Source organism: Coloeus monedula (assembly GCF_965178545.1).
Source record: "Coloeus monedula genome assembly, chromosome: 3".
Classification (NCBI taxonomy): Eukaryota; Metazoa; Chordata; class Aves; order Passeriformes; family Corvidae; genus Coloeus; species Coloeus monedula.
The window spans coordinates 17,215,340-17,233,939 of NC_138783.1; the positions used below are offsets into that span (position 1 = coordinate 17,215,340).

An 18,600-nucleotide genomic window follows, 5' to 3' on the forward strand; every position below is an offset into this window, starting at 1 on the left:
ACCGTCACCGATGGGTGCTGCGGGACCATGGGGTGCCAGGCGGGGGGCACCACCCCCACGCTCAGCCAGCGTGCCCCTGGCAGAGCCTTCGGGTTTGGGGGCTCCCGGCGCACTCCAGGTTTGGGGGTAGATGCGGGGCTCCCCAGAGCACTGCGGGTGCTCCAGCATCGCCCCAGGAGACCCCCCCCCCCCCCCAATGGGCTGTGCCGCTGGGCTGGGGGCGAGAAAGCACTTTATGGGGGGCTCTGGGGGCCACGGGGTACGCAGTGCCGGGGAGTCCGGCACGGACACGCCCCTTGGGGTGGGGAGGAGTTGATTTCCCCCAGATCCTGCCTGCTGACATGGATTCCCCCCCAGCAGCACCCTGGCGGGAAGAAGACACACCCCTCCACCCCCTTCCCCCCCCCGAAGACTTTGGGGAGTAAACGCAGGGCTGGGAGGTTCAGCACTCACCTGCATTGCTGCAGGCATTGCCAATGGGGACGGGGCACCAAAACTGCTGGGGGTGAGGTGGCCTCCCTGAGGGGGCTGTTGCGAGATGGACCACCCGGAGCAGCCAGTGGGATGTCTCAGAGTAGCCACGATCCCTTGCCAGCAGCAGGCTGGTGGGAGCTGGCTCGGGTGCAGCTGGGACCCCCCCCTGCCCATCCCCGCCCAAAGGGTCCCCGAGGGGCGGTGGTGCTGGTGGGCCCCTCGTGCCCAGCCACCCACTACACTGGTGCTGCCATGCTGGTGGGCTTCATGGTGAGAAGGCAGCCCACCCACGTGTCCCTGTTCCCCCTGTATCCCTCCCAGTCCCCCCCGAGGTGGGTTCCCCACTTTTCTTTTTTTGTTTTTTAACCATTCTGTAATTTATTACCCACATTTGCAAATGCCACTAATCCAAATTAAACTTAATTTATTGACACTGCTGCTGGCCCTCAGCCCTTGCTGCACCCCACCCCCACCAAGGGCTGCAGGGGTGGGGGTGCTGCATAGTCCCCACCCCTAAACCCTCTGAAACCCACCAGAACCCCCCAGGTGATGCCACAGACCCCCAGCACCTTAAGGATTATTTTGGCTGCTCCCCAGTTGAAGACCCCAAGCAGCTGCAGGAAGGTGGGGGGGCACCCCATGGGAAGCCCCCTCAAGTGGGATGAGGAGAGGGATGCCCCACACAGGCCCCTGGCCTCTAAGGACCTTTTGGGGGGTGGTGATGAACAAGGTCTTGGGGGCATTGGGATGGGGACAAGAAGCATGTGAGGCTATTGGGGAGCAGTCTGAGGTACACAAGGTGGGCAAGGAGACAAAGGACCTGGTCCCCACCTTGCTGGGACCAGTACAGCCAGCTTGGGAGGGTCACAGATCATGCTGGGACGCAGTTCTTCAGCCTGGTTCCCCATCTTGCCCCCCTCCCCAGACCCTTCCCCGCCTCCCCACACTGAGAGCTCCATCACACCCATTGCATGAAACATGACAAAAATCACTCCAGATTTACCAAACACTGGGCACAACAAGATGGGGGTTTAGTGGGGGAAGTTCACACCGAACACCCCAGTTACAAACAGAGGGGGGACGTTGGGGGATGCCAGGGGGGCCTGGCCCATCCTTCATCTCAGCCGGAGTGGGGGGATGTGGGGTGTGGGGTAGCATCCCCCCCATCCCCCCTGGGGACAGGGAGTGCCTGGGGGGGGGGCATCCCAGTGGGGAAGGCACGGTGGGAGGACCCCTGTCCTGGGGACCCCCACCCTGGGGGCCCTCCCAGAAGGACACTTGGCAAGGCTGGGGGCTGAGCACCCACAAGGGGACCCGGCTGCCAGCCCTGCTGCCCCCAAGGGCAAAACAAACCCCGGGGGGATGGACCCAGCAAGTACCTAATGGGCAAACTGGGTGGGAGTGGGGGTATGCCCCGGAGGCACTGGTGGTGTGGGGTGGGCTCTGGGGGAAGGCACTGATCTGGCTCTGCTCTGGCAGGATTCCTGGGCTGGGGATGGGACTCCCAGCACAGGGACAGGCACTCCCAGAGTGGGGATGGGGACCCCACCACACAGGAATGGGACCCCTGTGGTGGGGACAGGGACCCCGGGGGTGGGGACAACACCCACCCAGGTGGGGACGGAATCCCCAGTATGGGGAAGATAGGAGCCCTGGGGACAGAACCTCTGGGTGGGATGGACCCTCAGGGTGGTGGTGGGACCCCTGGGGATAGGAGCAGCACCCCCAAGGTGGGGACAGGACCCCCAGGGTGGGAACAGGACCCTCAGGGATGTGGGACAAGCACCCCTAGGGCAGGTCCCATCCCCATGGTGGGGATGGGACTCCCAGGACTGGTGACAGGGACCCCTGTGGTGGGGACAGGGACACCTGGGGTGGAAATGGAACCCCCGGAGGTAGGGGCAGGGACCTATGGGGTGAGGACAGGAACTCCCAGGGATGGGGACAGCACATCCAGGGTAGGGATGGGGATCATCAGGGTGAGGGTAGAACTCCTGGTGTGCAAAGAGAATGTGCAGGGTGGGGACAGGATCCTATGGAATTGGGACAGGGACCTACAGCAGGGGGATGGGACCCCCAGGGATGGTGACAGGCACCCCCTGGTGCCACCTTCCAGGGTGGGAGTGAGACATCCACGTTGGGAACAGGGACCCTCCGGGGGATAGATGCCCTGGGGTGGGGACAGGGATGCCCAGGGTGGAGACAGGAACCCTAACAGTGGGGATGGGACGTTCAGGGTGAGAACAAGATCCTTAGAGGTGGGGATGGGGACCCTAAGCTCTGACTAGTGTTGTCCATGGGGGCAGGCTGAGCTATCCTATCCCATCCCATCCCATCCCATCCCATCCCATCCCATCCCATCCCATCCCAGGCATCATGAAGGCACTTGGGTTGAGACACGACTTTGCTCAGAGCCTCCTCCTTCTAGCTGTGAGGGGCCATGGGGGGAGCCAGGATCCCAGGGTTACCCTCAAACACCCCCTCCCCTATCCCTTCTCCCAATAAATAAAAAATAACTTAAATGTGAGGGCACCCTGTAGGAACCCTCATGTGAAATTATCTGACCAGGACCCACCACCCTGCTGTCCCCCCACGCCCCCTTCCCACGCCATTACCCCACATCCAGGGTGGGGGGTGGGCTGTGGAGGTCCGGGGGCTTCCACTGGCTGCTGGTGATGGTGGGATGAATGTATGCAGGATGTCGGACTGTGGGATGAAGGATCCTCAGCTGCAGGATGCACGGCTGCAGGATCTGGGATCCATATCCATGGGGCCCAGGATATGTGGCCGCAGGATACTGGGCTGTGGACACATGGCCACAGGATCTGAGGGATCTGGGATGCACAGCCGCAGGATCCAGGATGCACGGCTGCAGGATGCTGGGCCACAGGGTCCGGGATATGTGGCAGCAGGATGCAGAATGCACAGCCACGGGATCCAGGATGTGCATCTGTGGGATGCAGGATGCTGGGCCGCAGGACACATGACTGCAAGGTCTGGGATGCATGGCTGCAGGGTTTGGGATGCTGGGCCATGGGATGCACGGGATGCTGGACGTGCGGTGGCAGCTACTTGCGGAGCTGGAGGCTCTCCAGAAGGACGCGCTTGTGGCCAGGCTCCAGCACTCCAGCCTCCTCCAGGTCCTCCTCTGTGATGTCACTGGGAATGAGACACAAATGTGGGGCTCTCTGCCCCTGAGGGGCACCCCAGCCTCGGGTGGGGTCCCCACCTGGGGGTGTTAAGACCCCCCACTTGGGTTGCTGGGTGCCCCCTCAGGCTCCATCCTGTCCCTGCTGTGGCGTTTTGTGACCCTCAGGGGGCAGTGGGGATCCCCAGAGGGAAAGGGCACCTTGGGGCAGCTGGGACCCCTGAAGAGCAATGGGGCCCCCCTCAGGGCAGCACAGAACCTTTGGGGGCAGTTGGGACCTCCAGGGGAAGCAGGGACCCTCAGCGGGTAGTGGGGAACCCCCAGGGACAGTGGGGACCATCAAGGGCAGCACCCCCACAGACCTCCCCAGAACCCAGGCATCACTGACACCCTGGGGAAGACACAGACCCGCTAGGTTGGCCAGGCTGGTGGTGGGAGTGGGTGGGGGTCCCTCCCCACCGTTTTGGGGGGCTGCTCACCTGAGGAACTCCAGGTCATCCCAGCCATTGCGCACCAGCCCCTCCTCGTACCGCTCCAGCCCCAGCGCCCGCAGCCACTCGCCCACACCGGGCACGGCGCCCACACCGCGGCCCAGCGCCTGCACCCCAACAGCCTCAGCACCATGGGGCCCCCAAAAGGGAGCCCCAGCTGAGGTGTGAAGGACCCCTGCCCACCCTGTTATCACCCACCTCCTCAGCAAGGTCCTCCTGGATGCTCTCCTGGATGGAGTGGGGAGGGAAGGCAAGGGGGCGGCCATAGTCGGGATGCAGGCAACGGGGAGGCAGCCCCCCCTTGGCCAGCAGTGGTGGTGGGGGGACCACTCTCCCCTTCCCACCCCCGTAGTCCACCTCACTCAGCGTCTTGGCCATCTGCAGCACGGAGCAGGAACGGTCATCCAGCAGCCCTCCTGGCAGCCCCCCGGGAGTGGGCAGGCCCCCAACTGCAGGCAGCCCCCCGGTAACAGGCGTCCCACCAGCCCCCTCCATCCCAAATCCAGCCCTGGCGGCTGGGGGTGGCCGGGGGTGCAGCTTGGGTAGGGGAGCCTCTCCAAAGGCAGGAGGGTGGGATTTGGGGTCCTCACACCCAGTGGACACCGGCAGCTCCTTGGGGATGCCAAAGAAGGTGTTTGGGGGGAGCTCCAGCTCCCGTGGCAGTGGCGGCGGGGGAAAATCCGGCGGCGGCAGGTTGAGGGTGCCAAGGTCCTCTTCCTCATCACTCTCGCCACCCCGGCTTGCCGAGGGGCACCGGCAGCGCTCTGGCACTGCCAGCTGCACCTTGGCCTTGGGGGGCTTGCCAGGGTCCCCCGGCACCAGCAGCTGGTGGGGGACGCCCTCCAGCACGTAGTATGCTGGGTTGTTGAAGCTGTTCTTCAGGGGACCCCCTGACAGCTCTGGCACTGCCTCCGCCTTGGACCTGCGGGCACAGGGGTGAGCATGGCACCCCCAGACTGCTCCCCCTCCCTAGCCCTGCCCATACTCCCTCACCGGCTTGGGGTAGCCTCATCCCTGGGGGGGCCGCGGTGTGCGGCAGGGGGCCGTGGTGCTGCTGCAGTGCTGCTCTTCTCAGGCTCCTCTGGGAGCTTTGCCAGAGTGGTGGTGGGGGGCTCAGCACTGGTGGGCTTCCGCCCTGCAGACCTGGCAACAGGAGGTGTTGGGTGGCCCATGGGGCTTGAACCTCCGCAATGGGTTCAGACCCCGAGGACACCCAGGACAAGGTTCAGACCCCGTGGAATGAGTCTCAGCAGCCCAAGTCAGGGCTCAGATGCCCAGGATGGGGCTCAGCCCTTCAGCACAGGGTTCAGTCACCAAAACACAGCCAGCGCCAACATTCGGAGGCTGAGAGCCCCATCCCCGCCCTGTATGGCACAGAAGTGACACGTGGACTGTCCCCAGTCACATCCCACACACCAACCCAGAGGAATGCTCTGAGCAGTACCTGTGCTCAGGTGAATCCCTGAGACCTCCTGGCCCACAGGAACTGGTGCCCCCCACCCTGCCGAGCCCTGTCCCCCATACTTGGCATAGTCCTGGGTGGCCCTGGCACCTGGCGGCACCTTCCCTTTGCTGGCTGTCGTCTCATCCTTATCGACGCTGATCCACTCTGCCAGGGGACAGGGGCTCAGCAGTGGAGTCCTGTCCCCACCATCCCCCCTAGGGTGAAGGGTCCTCACCATAGAGCCTCTCGCGGGTGCCCAGGCGCTCTGTGGGCACCCGGACCTTCATGGAGCCACGGATGTTGCCTGTCTCCTCACCGCGGTGGGACAGGTAGGTGAGGAACTGCTGCGCTGTGCTGCCAATCATCGACTTCAGGGCAATGACACACTCCCCTGGGGGTGACAGTGGGGGAAGTTGGGGGTCTGCACCCCACAGACCCCCCGGTGATGGGGCAATGCTAGGGGGTGCTGGAGTGGACACTCACCATAGGACTCGTAACCGTCAAGGGATTTGACAGTGAGCAGGAGGTGCTGGTCCTGCAGGTACTCAATCTCGGAGAGGATGGGCTTCAGCTGTGGTCGAGGGGATGGAGTGCTGGCACTGAGTGGGGGTCTCCCTGCCTGCAGCTTTCCCCAGCACCCACCCTGTCAGCCCCCAGCCCCTCCTCACCGTGGGCAGCTGCCGGGAAGACCACTGCACCTTGAGGAAGTTGATGTTGTCACTGCTCTGGCTGTCGTTCTCGAAGCTCTTCTTGAACTCTGTGGTGGTAGAGGGAGATGGCATCACCACATCAGCCTCCCAGGACCCCATGAGCTTCCTGGGACCCCTCTCAAGCCCTGTGGGACCTCCCACTGCTATCCCAGCCCTCACCTTCCAGGCAAGTAGAATAGAACTCGATGAAAAACTTGGTACGACTGGATGTCTTCACAATGGCCTCTATGCTCTCAAACTCGATGTATGCCTGCTCTGAGGACTTGGAAAGCCCTCCATGGAGAAGCAAGGCATTGGAATCCCCCTGGGACCTCCCCACTTAGAGGGAGAGGTTGGACCATGGAGGGGTGGGGGGATAGCAAAGTATCCCCATGGGCATAGGCACCTTTCTTGGAAACGAACTGGGATGTCACTCCCACTTCAAAGGAGCCGAAGACGGGCGAGTGGTCACTGGTGACAATGTCATCTGTGCACCCTGCAGCCAGTGCGGATGGGGAAGCAGTCAGGATGGAAGGGGGACTGTCTCCAGAACAGGGAGGTGGGTGCTGGGGGTGGTAACACTGCTCACCGTAAGCGTTGCAGTTGACATGAGTCTCAGGGTAAGATTTCCAGAGGATGCGGTCACACCAGGATGGCACGTTGGTACGCACCTGGCGGGCGGGGGGGAGCGGGTGGGGGTTCAGATTGGGGTGTCCTCCACTCCCCTGACTCCCCCTGCCCCAGCACCTACCCCCGTGGGCTTCTGCTTGTGCCAGACATAGGTGTCCCGGGAGCCTCGCTCATAGCGGTATGTTGGGGGGAAGGTGATCTCCTCCTCACCTGCAGGGACAGCAGTGGGTCAGGACAGTCCCAACAGCAGGGGCTGCACCCCCAGACCGTCTTGGAGCCCCCCCAGTCCTCACCGAAGCGCAGGAACACCTTGTGCTTCTCCTTCTCCAGGTTGAGCTGGTCCACCTTCAGCAGCGGCTCCAGCTCCTTGCGGCTGATGTAGTTGAGGATCTCCTGCAGGAACAGAGGGGCTGGCACTGGGCTGGGAAGGAGACCCTGACACCCCCACCCCCACCCCCTTTCCCAGACCTGGATGTCCATGTCTAGGCGGTAATTGAGGTCCCCGAACCAGAAGAGGTGGGTGAAGCGAAGGGAGATGTCAAAGGAGCTCAGCTGCTTATCCCCCAGTGAGAGCAGGCGCAGGATGTCCAGGTAGTTCTGGTTCCTCCTGAAGCACAGGACACAGGGATAGCGTATCACAGACATGGGGACAGGGGCAACAGCCCTCTCCTGGCCCAGCCCAGGGTGGGGGTGCTCACCGTGCAGTCTTCTCATTGCCGGAGGTCAGGTGGCAGTTGACAAAGCCAAAGGAGGTGCCATTGAACATGAAGGAGACACCCACAGCGCCTTTGTTCCCTGTGAGGAAATGGGGACATGGGATGGGATCAGGCAACCCCTGATCCTCCCTCAGGGATGGGCACCCAGCCGGCCCCAGGTCACGGTGATGGGGCACAGTCCCCACCCAGCCAGCCAGCACGAGCACGTGCAGCCTGGCACACACCCAGAGCCTTCCTCACGAAACACAGCCCCCCAGAGTCCCCCTCGTGTCAAGCACACTCATGCACAGCCTCCTCATGCAACGCAAACGTTCCCAGAGCCTTCCCTGTGCGCTGCACATAAAGCCCTCCTCGTGAGACACACACACAAACCCCTCCTCATGCAACACACGTGCTCTGGGACCCCTCCCTGTGCATCAACAAGACCCCTCCTTGTGCAACACACACACTGGGACCCCTCCCCATGCAATGCCCACATACCAGGACTCCTCATCATGCAAGGTACACATGCTGAGACTCCGCCTCATGCAACACATGCAACAACAGAACCCCCCACGAGGCAGATACCCCAGGACCCCCCCAGTGCAGTGCACACTCCCTGTGTCCCTCTAGGCCCTGCTGTGCCCCTACCCAAGGTGTTGGCGATCCCTGTCTTGACGCTGGAGGTGCTGACGTGGCTGATGCGGTTCTCGTGCTCTGGCTTCACCAGCACCACCACCTTGATGTTCCACAGGGACTGCATGGCCACCTGTGGGTGCCAGCACCCTCAGCCCCCTGCCAGCATGTGCTGGGGCCTCTGGTGCATCCACAGTGGATGCTCATTACTGTTTCATCCCAGCCTCTCCCACCAAAGGCTGTTCCCCAGGGAATCCCACCACCATCAAATCAGTATCCACAGCTACCCAGCACCAGGAGAGCACCCCAAAATACCTGGTGTCAGCAGACCTGGAGCACCCACAGCCACCCAGCACCATGAGAGCACCCCCAAACAGCCAGTGTCACAGAGCCAGAGCACAGCGACCGCCGGGACACTGAGCATCACACACCTCCACCACCCACCGGTGCCTGCACCCACAGCCCCCAGGGTCCCCTGGACCCCCTGGTTCTTACCGGGCGGTATTCAACCTCTGTGAAGTCCTTGAGGACAGTGCGCAGAAAGTCCACCCACTCCTTGTCTCCCAGGGAATTCTCCTGGGTGCCGAAGACGTAGATGTCATGAGGTATGGCCATCGTCACCTCATCCAGGGTCTTACCCAACCCCTTGGAGGTGATCCACGAAGTGATGTTCTTCGGGGGGGGAACGCTGCCTGCAGGGGGTACACCACAGTTAGGGGGGACCCCAGGGCCTTGACACCCCACTGTGGGCCGCCCCCGACCCCGCTCACCCATGTTCCAGGTGCCAATGAAGACAGAGATCATGTCAGGCTCATCCTGGTGAGAATGCTTGTTCTTCATCAGCTGCAGGAGCTGGCAAAAGGCCTCGCGCTTCTGCAGGAGGGGGCAGTGAGGGGGGGCAGAGGGGCTACCCACAACCCTCTCCAGCCCCCCTGCTTTGGCTCAGCCAAACTTGGCATCTTCAGGGCATGGAGGATTGCCTCAGGGACATCACCCAGCCATCAGGCACCAGTACCCAGCGCCTGTCCCCAAGCCTTACCAGGGCCCAGGGGTTAAATCCTGCCCCACCCCATCCCCACAAGGGACCCCTTGTGCCCTGCCGCCCCCAGCTGAGCATTACCCACCCGGGCACTGACAAAAACGAAGTCTTTCCGTTGCGTTTTATCCTTTTCCTTCTCAAAAACGATGCCCAGTTTGTTCTGCACCCGCTGCGACTTGATCAGCTGCCGGACTGGCAAGGAGTGGCAAGAACTGGGAGGGTGCTGGGTGCCAGCTGGGTGCTGCAACCCCCCCAGTCCATGCTTTGGGGGACCCCCAGGATGGGAACACCCCCGGCATGAGGAAATCCCCCAGCTTCCAGCCCACCGAGCCCCACAGGGATGCTCTCCAGCACAAAGGCAGTTCCACGCGTGCTGGGGCCCCCCAGATGCCTCCCCACTCACTCTTGTCATGGGTGAAGGTGTTCCAGTCCTCCTGGGAGTCCTTCTGCTTCTTCAGCACCACTAGCTTCCCCCCCTCCACATCCACACTCAGTGTGTACTTCTGTGACTTCCCAATCTTGGTCAGGTCCCCCAGGGTGATATCCAGCTTCACCTGCCAGGGGACACTGGGATGAGGGAGGACACAGGGGACACCCCAGCACCCAATCTGGCATCTGATCTCCCCCAGAGACACCTAGGAGTCTGTGCCCTCAGTGTCACACCAGAGGCACTCACCTGATGCCGAAATCCCCTCAAAACTCCAAAACTGGGAAGGGCAGAGGGTAGGGTAGGGCTCACCTCAAATGTCTGCACTGGGATGCTCTTGGCCTTGCGGGACAGGGGCTGGGGGGTGGTGGCGGGGGTGGCCGAGCTCATCTCCTGCAGGGCTTTCAGTGCCTGCCAGAGCCCCCAGCAGGGTCAGCCAAGAGTTCACCAGTCCCCCCAGCTCCACCAACCCCTCCAGTCCCACCAATGTTCCAAGCCCCGCCAGCCCTCGCAGTCCACAGGGCCCCAATGGCCCCCTCAGCTCTACCAGCACCAGCTCCACTGGCCCTCCCCAGTCCCTCTGGTGCCTCAATCCCACAAGCCCATCTCCAGACCCCCAGCTCCACCAGCCTAGCAATCCCTGCCAGCTGCCCCAGTCCCACCAGTGCCCTCAGCCCCACAGCCCCTCCAGTTCATCCAGACCCCTCAGGACACCCTCATCAGGCCATCCGCTCCTGCATCCCCAGCCTCACCTTCTTCTCAATGGAGGACAGGAAATCTTTCAGCACAGAGAGTTTCAGCACCAGGCTCTCCAGCTCCTGCTCTCCGCTCTGCCCTGCTGTCTGGAACCCCCAGCAGGTCACCCCAGCACTGGGATGTGAACCCCACACCACCATAGATCCTCCCTCCCCACCCCAAGCGGCAGGGTCCCTGGGATGGGGTAGGATGCTGGGTGTTTCTCCACAGGCTTTCCCACCACCCATGGATGGTGCCATGGTGGGGTCTGTGGGTGCAGACCATGGTGGGGGGCTGCCACTGCTGTGTCTCCATATTCCCCTCACCTGCTGCAGGATCTTGGAGACCATGGGGGAGCTCTGCTGGTCAAACACCTTGGAGAGGATCTCCAGCCCTGCCAACACCTTGTCCACCTCACTGGAGGGGCAAGAGGAGCCAGCTCAGTGGGTGGCACAGATGTCCCTCCATCTGCCCCAGTGTCCAGCACCCACCTGTGCAGCCGTTTGCAGGAGGTGACGAGGGTTTTGTTGAGGTGGGGGAGGCTGTTAGCCCCTCCCTTCACCGCCTCCAGGTCCAGGGTGTAGCTGCCCTTCAGGTACTCATGGGAGATGCTGCTGAGCCCATTGGTGCTACAGACAGAGCACCCAGGGGGTGAGAGCCAGCAGGGAGGAGCAAGGGACAGACAGGGCACAGGCAGGAGACAGACAGACCCTCACCTCTCCACTGGCCCCTCTGGCACAGATGGTCCCAGGCCAGTGGGGCTGAGCCCCACCGAGCTGCCAGAGAAACTGGTGGAGCCAGAGCGTGGTGGCAACGGCGGCTTCTCATCCTCTCCATCTGCAACGGGGCAATAAGGGGCCAGTCACCACCACCCCAGGGGCCTCAGGACCCTATTCACCCGCCCATATCACCCTGCCATACCCGAGTAGTCCCTGTCCTCCACGGTCTCCTTCTCTTTCTCCCTCTCGACAGGGAAGAGCAGGGTGCAGACCAGCCCCTGGTTGGGCTGCAGGTACAGGGCAATCAGCTCGCTGAGCGTCTTGAAGCGCCGGACCTGCACCCCCTGTGATGTCTGCGGGGACATGGAGACACCGGGGCCATCAGTGCCTGCAGCCAGCATCACTGGACCCCCCAAGTGGAGACACCACCAAGCAGGGAACCCACCACCCAGGGATGCCACCATGCAGGGACCCCCAGGCAGGGATAACACCTTGCAAGGATCCCCTCATGCAGAGCTGCCACCATGCAGGGATGTTCCCATGAAGAGACCCCCACACAGGGACCCCCTCATGCAGAGACTCCCATGAAGATATCCTCCCACACAGAGGTGCCACCGTGCAGGAACCCCTCCATGCAGGGGCCCCCATGCAGGATGGGGGGCTGACCCCACAGCCTCCTGGTGGAGAGCAGGCCCTGGTGCAATGGAGCCTGCAGGGCTGGTAGGTGGGCTGGCAGGGTGCAGGCAGCAGCCATCCCTTGGCCTCCTCCCTCCCAGGAGCAGCTTTTCCTGCCCGCCTGGCCAGCACAAAGAGGGTTCTGTTGCTCTAAAAATACCCAGTGCCACAGCCAGCCAAGACGAGCACAGCCAAGCCATCCGGCACAGTCGGGCACGCATGTGGCACTGGGCCAGGGCTGAGCCCAGCACAGCCAGAGAGACAGGCAAACTCACGGCATGAGGTCAACACTGAGCACTGCTGAGCTGGAGACCCCCACTGCCCGTGAGCCACAGGGTGTCCCATGCCTGCGCTGCCCACCTGCACAGCCAGGAAATCCTCCTCGTCCGGCAGGATGCGGTAGGTGTGGACGTGTTTCTGGAACCTGTGGCAGCAGGGAGGGCATCAGGGTGCTGGGGGTTGGGTGGCATCCCCCCACCTGCCTGCATGGCCCCCACCAGCCCCAAAGGGATGCCCAGTACTCGTCCAGCCAGACCCCTACTTCACCAGCACTCACAATGAGGAGCTCCAATACCGCTATCCCCCATGGCATGCAAGGAGCTGACAGGGAAACCCATGGAAAACCCATGGGAAAATGCTTGCAGGATGGGTACTGGGAGTCCTGGATAGGTGCTGAGAGTCCCAGAGGGACTCCCCCACTTGCTCCGACCCCACCATTGCTGCCCTGGCCACACTGCTTGTCTGTGCCAGAGGCACTGTCCCCAGCTCACAGCACAGGCAGAAGCTGGCAGGCGCAGTGTGAGGAGCCAATTCAGTTTTAGTTATGTCTCAACAATGGCTGTCGGAGGCATGTGGAGGAGAGGTGCACATGTGCCACGTGCAGGAGGCAGCTAGAAGCAGCCTTGGTCTCTGGGAAGACTTCGCCTGGCAACACCTCCCATGAGGCAGGCAGTAGGAGATACTGTGGAGGGGCTTCTCCAATCAGGTCACGAAAAGGTCTCTGCCAACAGACGGCAAAGAAAGGTTGGACCGGACCAATGGTTCCCTGTCCTCGGGTGGACTTTGGAAGGGCCAGAGGGGTATAAAGACCGACTGTGTCACAGCTCGCTGGGTCTTGCTCCTGCTCGCTGCTCCTGCTCACTCCCTCCTTTGCCATGGCCTCCGCCTGCCTTCTGGCTCTCCTGCCCCCGCTGGCTCGCTCCCACACCCGTCCTGCCTTCCTGTGTGCCTGACCGCGGCCTTGCCACTTCGCCCCGCGTCCTTGCCTGGGCTGCCTGCTTCCAACCCTGCCGCGCCGATCACTGCCCGCCCTGCCGCCCCGATCCAGCCGGTCGCCATGACCCTGCCCGGGGTCCTGCTCCTCCCGTCCCCAGTGCCCACTCACCGCGTGTCCGGCGCCGTCGCCGCGGGAGCCGCGCCCCGCCGGGAGCCGCGCAGGCCCGCTAAGACCCAGCCCGGCCACCGGCAGGCAGCGTGCACACCCCCGCCGCCTGGACACCGACAGCACTGCCCTGCCTCGCTGGGGGTAACACCCTCTTTTCCTCTCCGTCCTCTCTCTCTCTCCTCTCCCCTATTCCTTTTCCATTTTCCTTTCTTCTTTTCTGTCTGTTCTAGCCCTCTTTTGTTTGGGCAACTCCTTTTCCTTCTCCTTTTTGTTACCAATAAACGGTTTTTCAGATACAACGTTTGCTTCATTTGGCGTAATTTCATCCCGACCATCCATTTTTAAAAGAACTCTCCGCAGTTCCCCACAGTGGAACGTGACACATAGGCAGGAGCTGGCAGGAGCAGGCAGGACCTGGCAGCCAGGACGCCAGGAAACAATTTATTTTCCAGTGGAAGCTGACAGGAACCAGGGACGTGATCCCGGGGCAGGGGTGACGGGCAGCGCTAAGAGATGGGGTGACAACATCAGGGGCTGCAAGAAGCAGGATTGGGACCCGTCCCCATCTCAGGGACTCCAGGAGACAGGGTGCCTCGGCACTGCCAGACCTCCCCACTCCAGTGCTGTCAGCAGGGACGGTGGCTCCTCAGCTGGCCTGTGGCCACAGAGGTCACCATGAGCATCGAGGTGGCTGTCACCACACCAGAGCCACTGGTCCACTCGGCTGCTGTGCCCCCTGGCCCGGTGGCACCTTGACACAGGGCTGGAGGACTGGGACAAGGCAGCATCCGTCCCCCCACGCTGTGCCTGGACAGGGTGCCATGCCCCTACATCCTACCCCACAGTGTCAGGTCCCCTGGTGTCACCCCACAGTTCTGGTTACCCTGCCACCACCCAACAGCACCAGGTCCCCTGGTGCTACCACACCCCCTGCAGTGCCAGGTACCCCATTTTTCCTCCCTCCTCTGCAGGTATGACCCACCCCAGCACCGTTGGGGTCTTCCCAGGTGCCCCATGCCCAGTCAGAGGTCACTGGGGGGTGGGACCACAGGGAACCCTCCAAGCGGTAGGGTAGCTGAATGGGAATCCACTATGGGGGGCCTGTATGGAAAACCCTGCTGGGCTGGGTGAGGGCATCAGGAGTTCCCAGCTCAAAGGAGTCTGTGGGAGAATCCCAGCTGGTAGGATGGGGGGGCACAAAGAGACAGCCCCAAATGAAGGTAGCATAAGGGGTCTCTGTGGGAAGTCCTAATGTTCCATAGCAGGAACACCAGTGGAGGTGCGATGGGGGGTGCAAGAGGAACCCCAGCACAGCACCAGTATGTAGAACTCCAAATTGGAGGGGCAAGTTGAGGACCCCTAGAAGGAACCTCAGCTGTGGGGAAGGACAAGGGGTTCCCTATGGATAACCAACAGGGGGCTGGAGGGACACCCAGCACAGGGTGTGGTATGGCAGAGGGGGACTGCAGGGCCCCCCTGGCTGCCTAGTCCCGCACCGTTGGTGGCTGCTATTTTGGTGAGCCATGACGGGGGGGCCAGAGAGCACCGGGCTTGGACACAAAGAGCCTTTATGCAGGAGCAACGGGACTCCCCTGTCAGCTCTGACGCACAGCCAGCACCCTGCCACAGCACAGCAGGCACCCCCATGTCCCCAGTGCCCTGTGGCGCACAGAGGGGCACCTACCACCCTACTCCACCAAGAGGGAGGTGTGGGCACTGTGCCGAGGGGGACACCATATGCCCACTGGCAGCACCCTGGCACTGGTGTCCCCATGAACTGGCAGTGAGCCAGGATGAAGGCTCCAGCCTCCGTGCTCCTGTGGGACACCACACCAGGACTGTCCCCGCTGGCACTGCTCACCAACCGGCAATGTCAGCATGCCCTGTGGTGCCACTGCCACAGCACTGTGGGTTCCAGTGATTCCCCAATACGCCACAGTGAGGCCACAAGTGAGACACCTCAGTGTGCCATGGTGAGGGCACAGTGAGATGGCCTGGTTTGCCACATCCAGCCCGGTGAGGCCATGATGCACCGGCGGGAGGGTTAAAGGAAGCCGACGCTGCCGGGATCCCGCTGCAGTTCCCTTTCCTCCTCCTGACCCTGCAGCTATTTTTAGGGCTCCAGCAATAGCCGGGGCCAATGGCCCCACAGCCCTGTCCACCCACTCACTGGCAATGGGGGTGCCTGGTGAGATCACACTACCAGGGACTCCCAATAGTCCTTATTGGAGTGCAGCCTCTCAACTTGACATCCCCATGACGGGCTTTGCCATGCTGCGTGGTCCCATCCCACAGCCCAGCCATGTGGCATCCATGGCCTCCTCGCCAGGCAGTGATCCCGCGGGGGATCAATAAGAGACACCCCTTACCCAGGCACCTGCACCACCATGCTCTCTGCAGCCCCCTGTCACCCACACTGGTGCCACAATGACCTCCTGCCCCATGGCACCATCAGGTGCCAGAATCACGTGCTCTCCCCCAGTGCTGTGCGCGGTGCTGCTGGCCAGCCCAGCTTTGTGGTGGGGAGCCAGTGCCCAGAGCCATGCTGTGCCCACGTGGCTGGGAAACTGCATTTGCCACTGTCCACGGACAAGAACAACCATGCCACCATGCAGACTGAATGCCTGACACCTGCATGTGGCACCAGCACACAGCAACCCCAGGCCAGGGCAGGCCAGCTCACAGTGCACTCCCAGTTCTCCCACAGGCTCTCAGGGCACAGAAAAGCTTTGAGTTGAGGTGCCCTTACCACCACTCCACAACCACATCAAGGTCCAGGTGCTGGCACAGGTAGCCAGCCTCAAGCAAAGCCAGTGGCATGCCCCGGGAGCTCCCCAGGAGCACCCCAGCACATGGAATGTCACCAGCACACCGAGCTGCCAGAGGCCCCAGGTATGGTGGGGTGCTGGGATGCACCACCAGGCAAAGGCACTTCAGGACCCCCAGGGCTGTCAACACTCACACAAGACCTGGCACAAGCTGAGAGCCATGGAGTCCCATGGCACAACTCAAGGGCACAAAGCTGTCCCCCCTCCCTAAGTTGCAGACCCCCACACATGAGGGCAGGAGCTGGGGTCCCCCAGTGCCGTGGGCAGGCTCGGGAACCCCAAGAGTGTGGGGGAGGGGCCAGGCCCCCCATCTCATAGACCCCCATGGTAGCAATGTGGGTGTCACAGCCCCTCTGGAACCAGCCCAGTATCCCCCCAGTGCCCAGAGATCCCCAGCCCCTCCAGTACCCCCCCATCTGTTGGTGTCTGGTCTCCTAGGACACCCAGGCCAGAGTGGGTGCCATTCCCCTGATGCCCTGTGTCCCAGAAGTGCCCGGGTCCCTCTGAACCCCCAGGTCTCCTCATGTCTGTGCCCCGCCAGCACCCACTGACCAGAGCTGCTCCAGTCTCCCTGTACCCAAATCCCTATCAACCGAGTTCTCCAAATTCCTAGCAACTCCCACAGTACTGGTGACCCCCATGGACGCTGCATCACCCCAGGTGGGTCCCTGTCTCTGCCTGCTGCCCTCTTGGTGTTGCTACCCCCCCCCCCCCCCAAAGCTCCCTGCGTGCTCCCCTGGATCCGTTCCAGTGATCCCTACTGCTTCCCCTGCCAGTGCTCCCTTGGAGCCCTTCCTCCCGCCCTCGGTTCCTCTCCCACTGTTCTTCCCGGGCGCCTGCCAGTGCTTCCCTGGACACCCGCCCTGTGTACCCCAGTGCTCCCCTGACTCCCTGAAGTGACACCCCCATGACGCCCCAGTGCTCCCCTGGTACCTCGCTGGTGCTCCTCCAGATCCTCCCCGTTGCTCCCCCAGGACCCACCCCCGGCTCCCTTCCCGACCCCCTGCTCTCCTCGGACCATCCCCGAGGCCTCTTCGGTGCCCCCCCGAATACTCCACTCCTACGCCCGGATCTTCCCCGGTACCCCCGCCCCGTTTCTCCCGGGACCCCCCCAAAGCTCCGGCGGTACCTCGCCGGTGCTCCCCCAAACTCCCCCCTGCTGCTCCCCCAGGGTCGCCCCCGGTCCTCCCCGCGACACCCTGCCCGTGCCTCCACAGCTCCCCCGGCGCCGAGCCGGTCCCCTCCCGGTGCCCCCCCGCTCCAGCCACCCCCGATGGCCGCTCCCGGATCTCCCCCTATGCCCCCCCCGGTACCTCGTGGGTGTCCCCCCGGCACCCCCCCGCCCGCACCCCACTCACAGCAGGCAGAGCGCGTAGGCCCCCGCCACGCTCTCGCTGTCCCGCACCAGGAAGCTGCCGTCCCGCCCGGCCCGCGCCAGCTGCTCCTCGGCCGCCGCCCGGCTCAGGTCCCGGTGGTACCAGGGGGGCACCGGCACCGGGGCTGCCCCTCCCGCGCCCCCCGCGCCCCCCGCGCCCGCCATGCTCCGCCGCCGGGGCCGCGCCGCGGGGCCGCGCTCTGAGGGGGAGGGGGGACCCGGGGGGCGGGCTCCGGGGCGGGGAAAGGTGGGGGGACGGGGACATCCAGGGGACACGCGGGGGCTTCGGGCGTTGGGGGCACCGGGGGCCCCCAGGGGGCCACCGACCAAGTACCCAGGGGCGCACGGGAAGATCCGGGATGGCCACCGGGGGGGCGGTCGCGGGAGGAGACCCGCGGGGGTCGAAGGGGCACCGGAGGGGACCCGCGGGGGATCCTGGGGGAGCAGCAGGACGGAGCTTGGGGGAGCAGCAGTGAGGTGACGGGGGAGCATTGGTGGGGTCCTGGGGGTCGCACCGCGAGAGGCACCGGGGCAGATCCGGGGCCATGAATAGGATGATCAGGGGGGCATCTGGAGGTCCGATCGAGGGGCAGCGGCACCGAGGGGCGGAGAGCACCGGGTAGCGGGCAGCAGTAATGGGGAGGATGGGGAGCACCGGGGGGGACGCACCAGGGAGGGGGGAAGCATTTGGAGAGACAGGGACACCAGGGGGGCAGCGGGGGATTGGGGGCACCCAGGGGTGTACCGAAGGGAGAGGCGGGGGCACCGGCAGTGTGAGGGTAGCAGGGAGCCGGGCACTGGGGAAAGGGGGGCTGCGGTGGGGCAGGCCTGGGGCCGGGCTGGGACCAGGGGCTGAAAAAGTGGGGGGCACGACCAGGTTTCGCCATCAAAACCGGGGACTTCTCCATGGCCCAGGGATCGGGACAGTGCCACCCCACAGCTGGGATCACGGAGCATGTGGGGAAAGAGACCCCTGGGGTGGGCTCCAGACCCGCAGAACTCCCTTGACAGCTATGCTCTCCCCGGGATGTCCTCCCCTTTTTCCCCATAATTTTCCCAGTCCCATCCTGTGCACCAGTGAGGTAATGCCCGGTGTCAGTGATCCCCGGAGCTGTGTCAGGTGCTGGGACACATTCAGTGATCCCATCCCCCTGTGCCCCAGTGGCAAGCAGCCCTGTGCCTTCTGCTTTGCCCGGCACAGTGGTTTGGGG

At 63.4% G+C, this 18,600-nt stretch overlaps 1 protein-coding gene across 2 annotated transcripts; it reads right to left on the reverse strand.

Moving 5' to 3' along the window:
- Positions 1–1,420: 1,420 nt before the first annotated feature.
- On the reverse strand, positions 1,421–17,573 carry INPPL1 (inositol polyphosphate phosphatase like 1). 2 transcript variants are annotated; one of them, XM_082277960.1, is made up of 28 exons: positions 17,373–17,573; positions 12,163–12,226; positions 11,330–11,480; positions 11,125–11,245; positions 10,900–11,037; positions 10,735–10,825; positions 10,426–10,515; positions 9,986–10,084; positions 9,650–9,800; positions 9,332–9,438; positions 8,978–9,080; positions 8,703–8,899; positions 8,223–8,340; positions 7,575–7,671; positions 7,345–7,483; positions 7,170–7,269; positions 6,998–7,086; positions 6,836–6,917; positions 6,653–6,742; positions 6,427–6,540; positions 6,226–6,314; positions 6,041–6,128; positions 5,793–5,948; positions 5,638–5,722; positions 5,107–5,256; positions 4,312–5,035; positions 4,102–4,220; positions 1,421–3,622 (listed from the first exon to the last, which is right to left on the reverse strand). In XM_082277960.1, exons 1-28 carry the CDS (start codon positions 17,552–17,554, stop codon positions 3,199–3,201), a joined length of 4,158 nt encoding a protein of 1,385 aa, XP_082134086.1. In that variant the 5' UTR covers positions 17,555–17,573; the 3' UTR covers positions 1,421–3,198. The 2 variants fall into 2 exon arrangements, with proteins under 2 accessions (XP_082134086.1, XP_082134087.1); XM_082277961.1 differs by having other exon boundaries at positions 3,410–3,633.
- Positions 17,574–18,600: the final 1,027 nt, after the last annotated feature.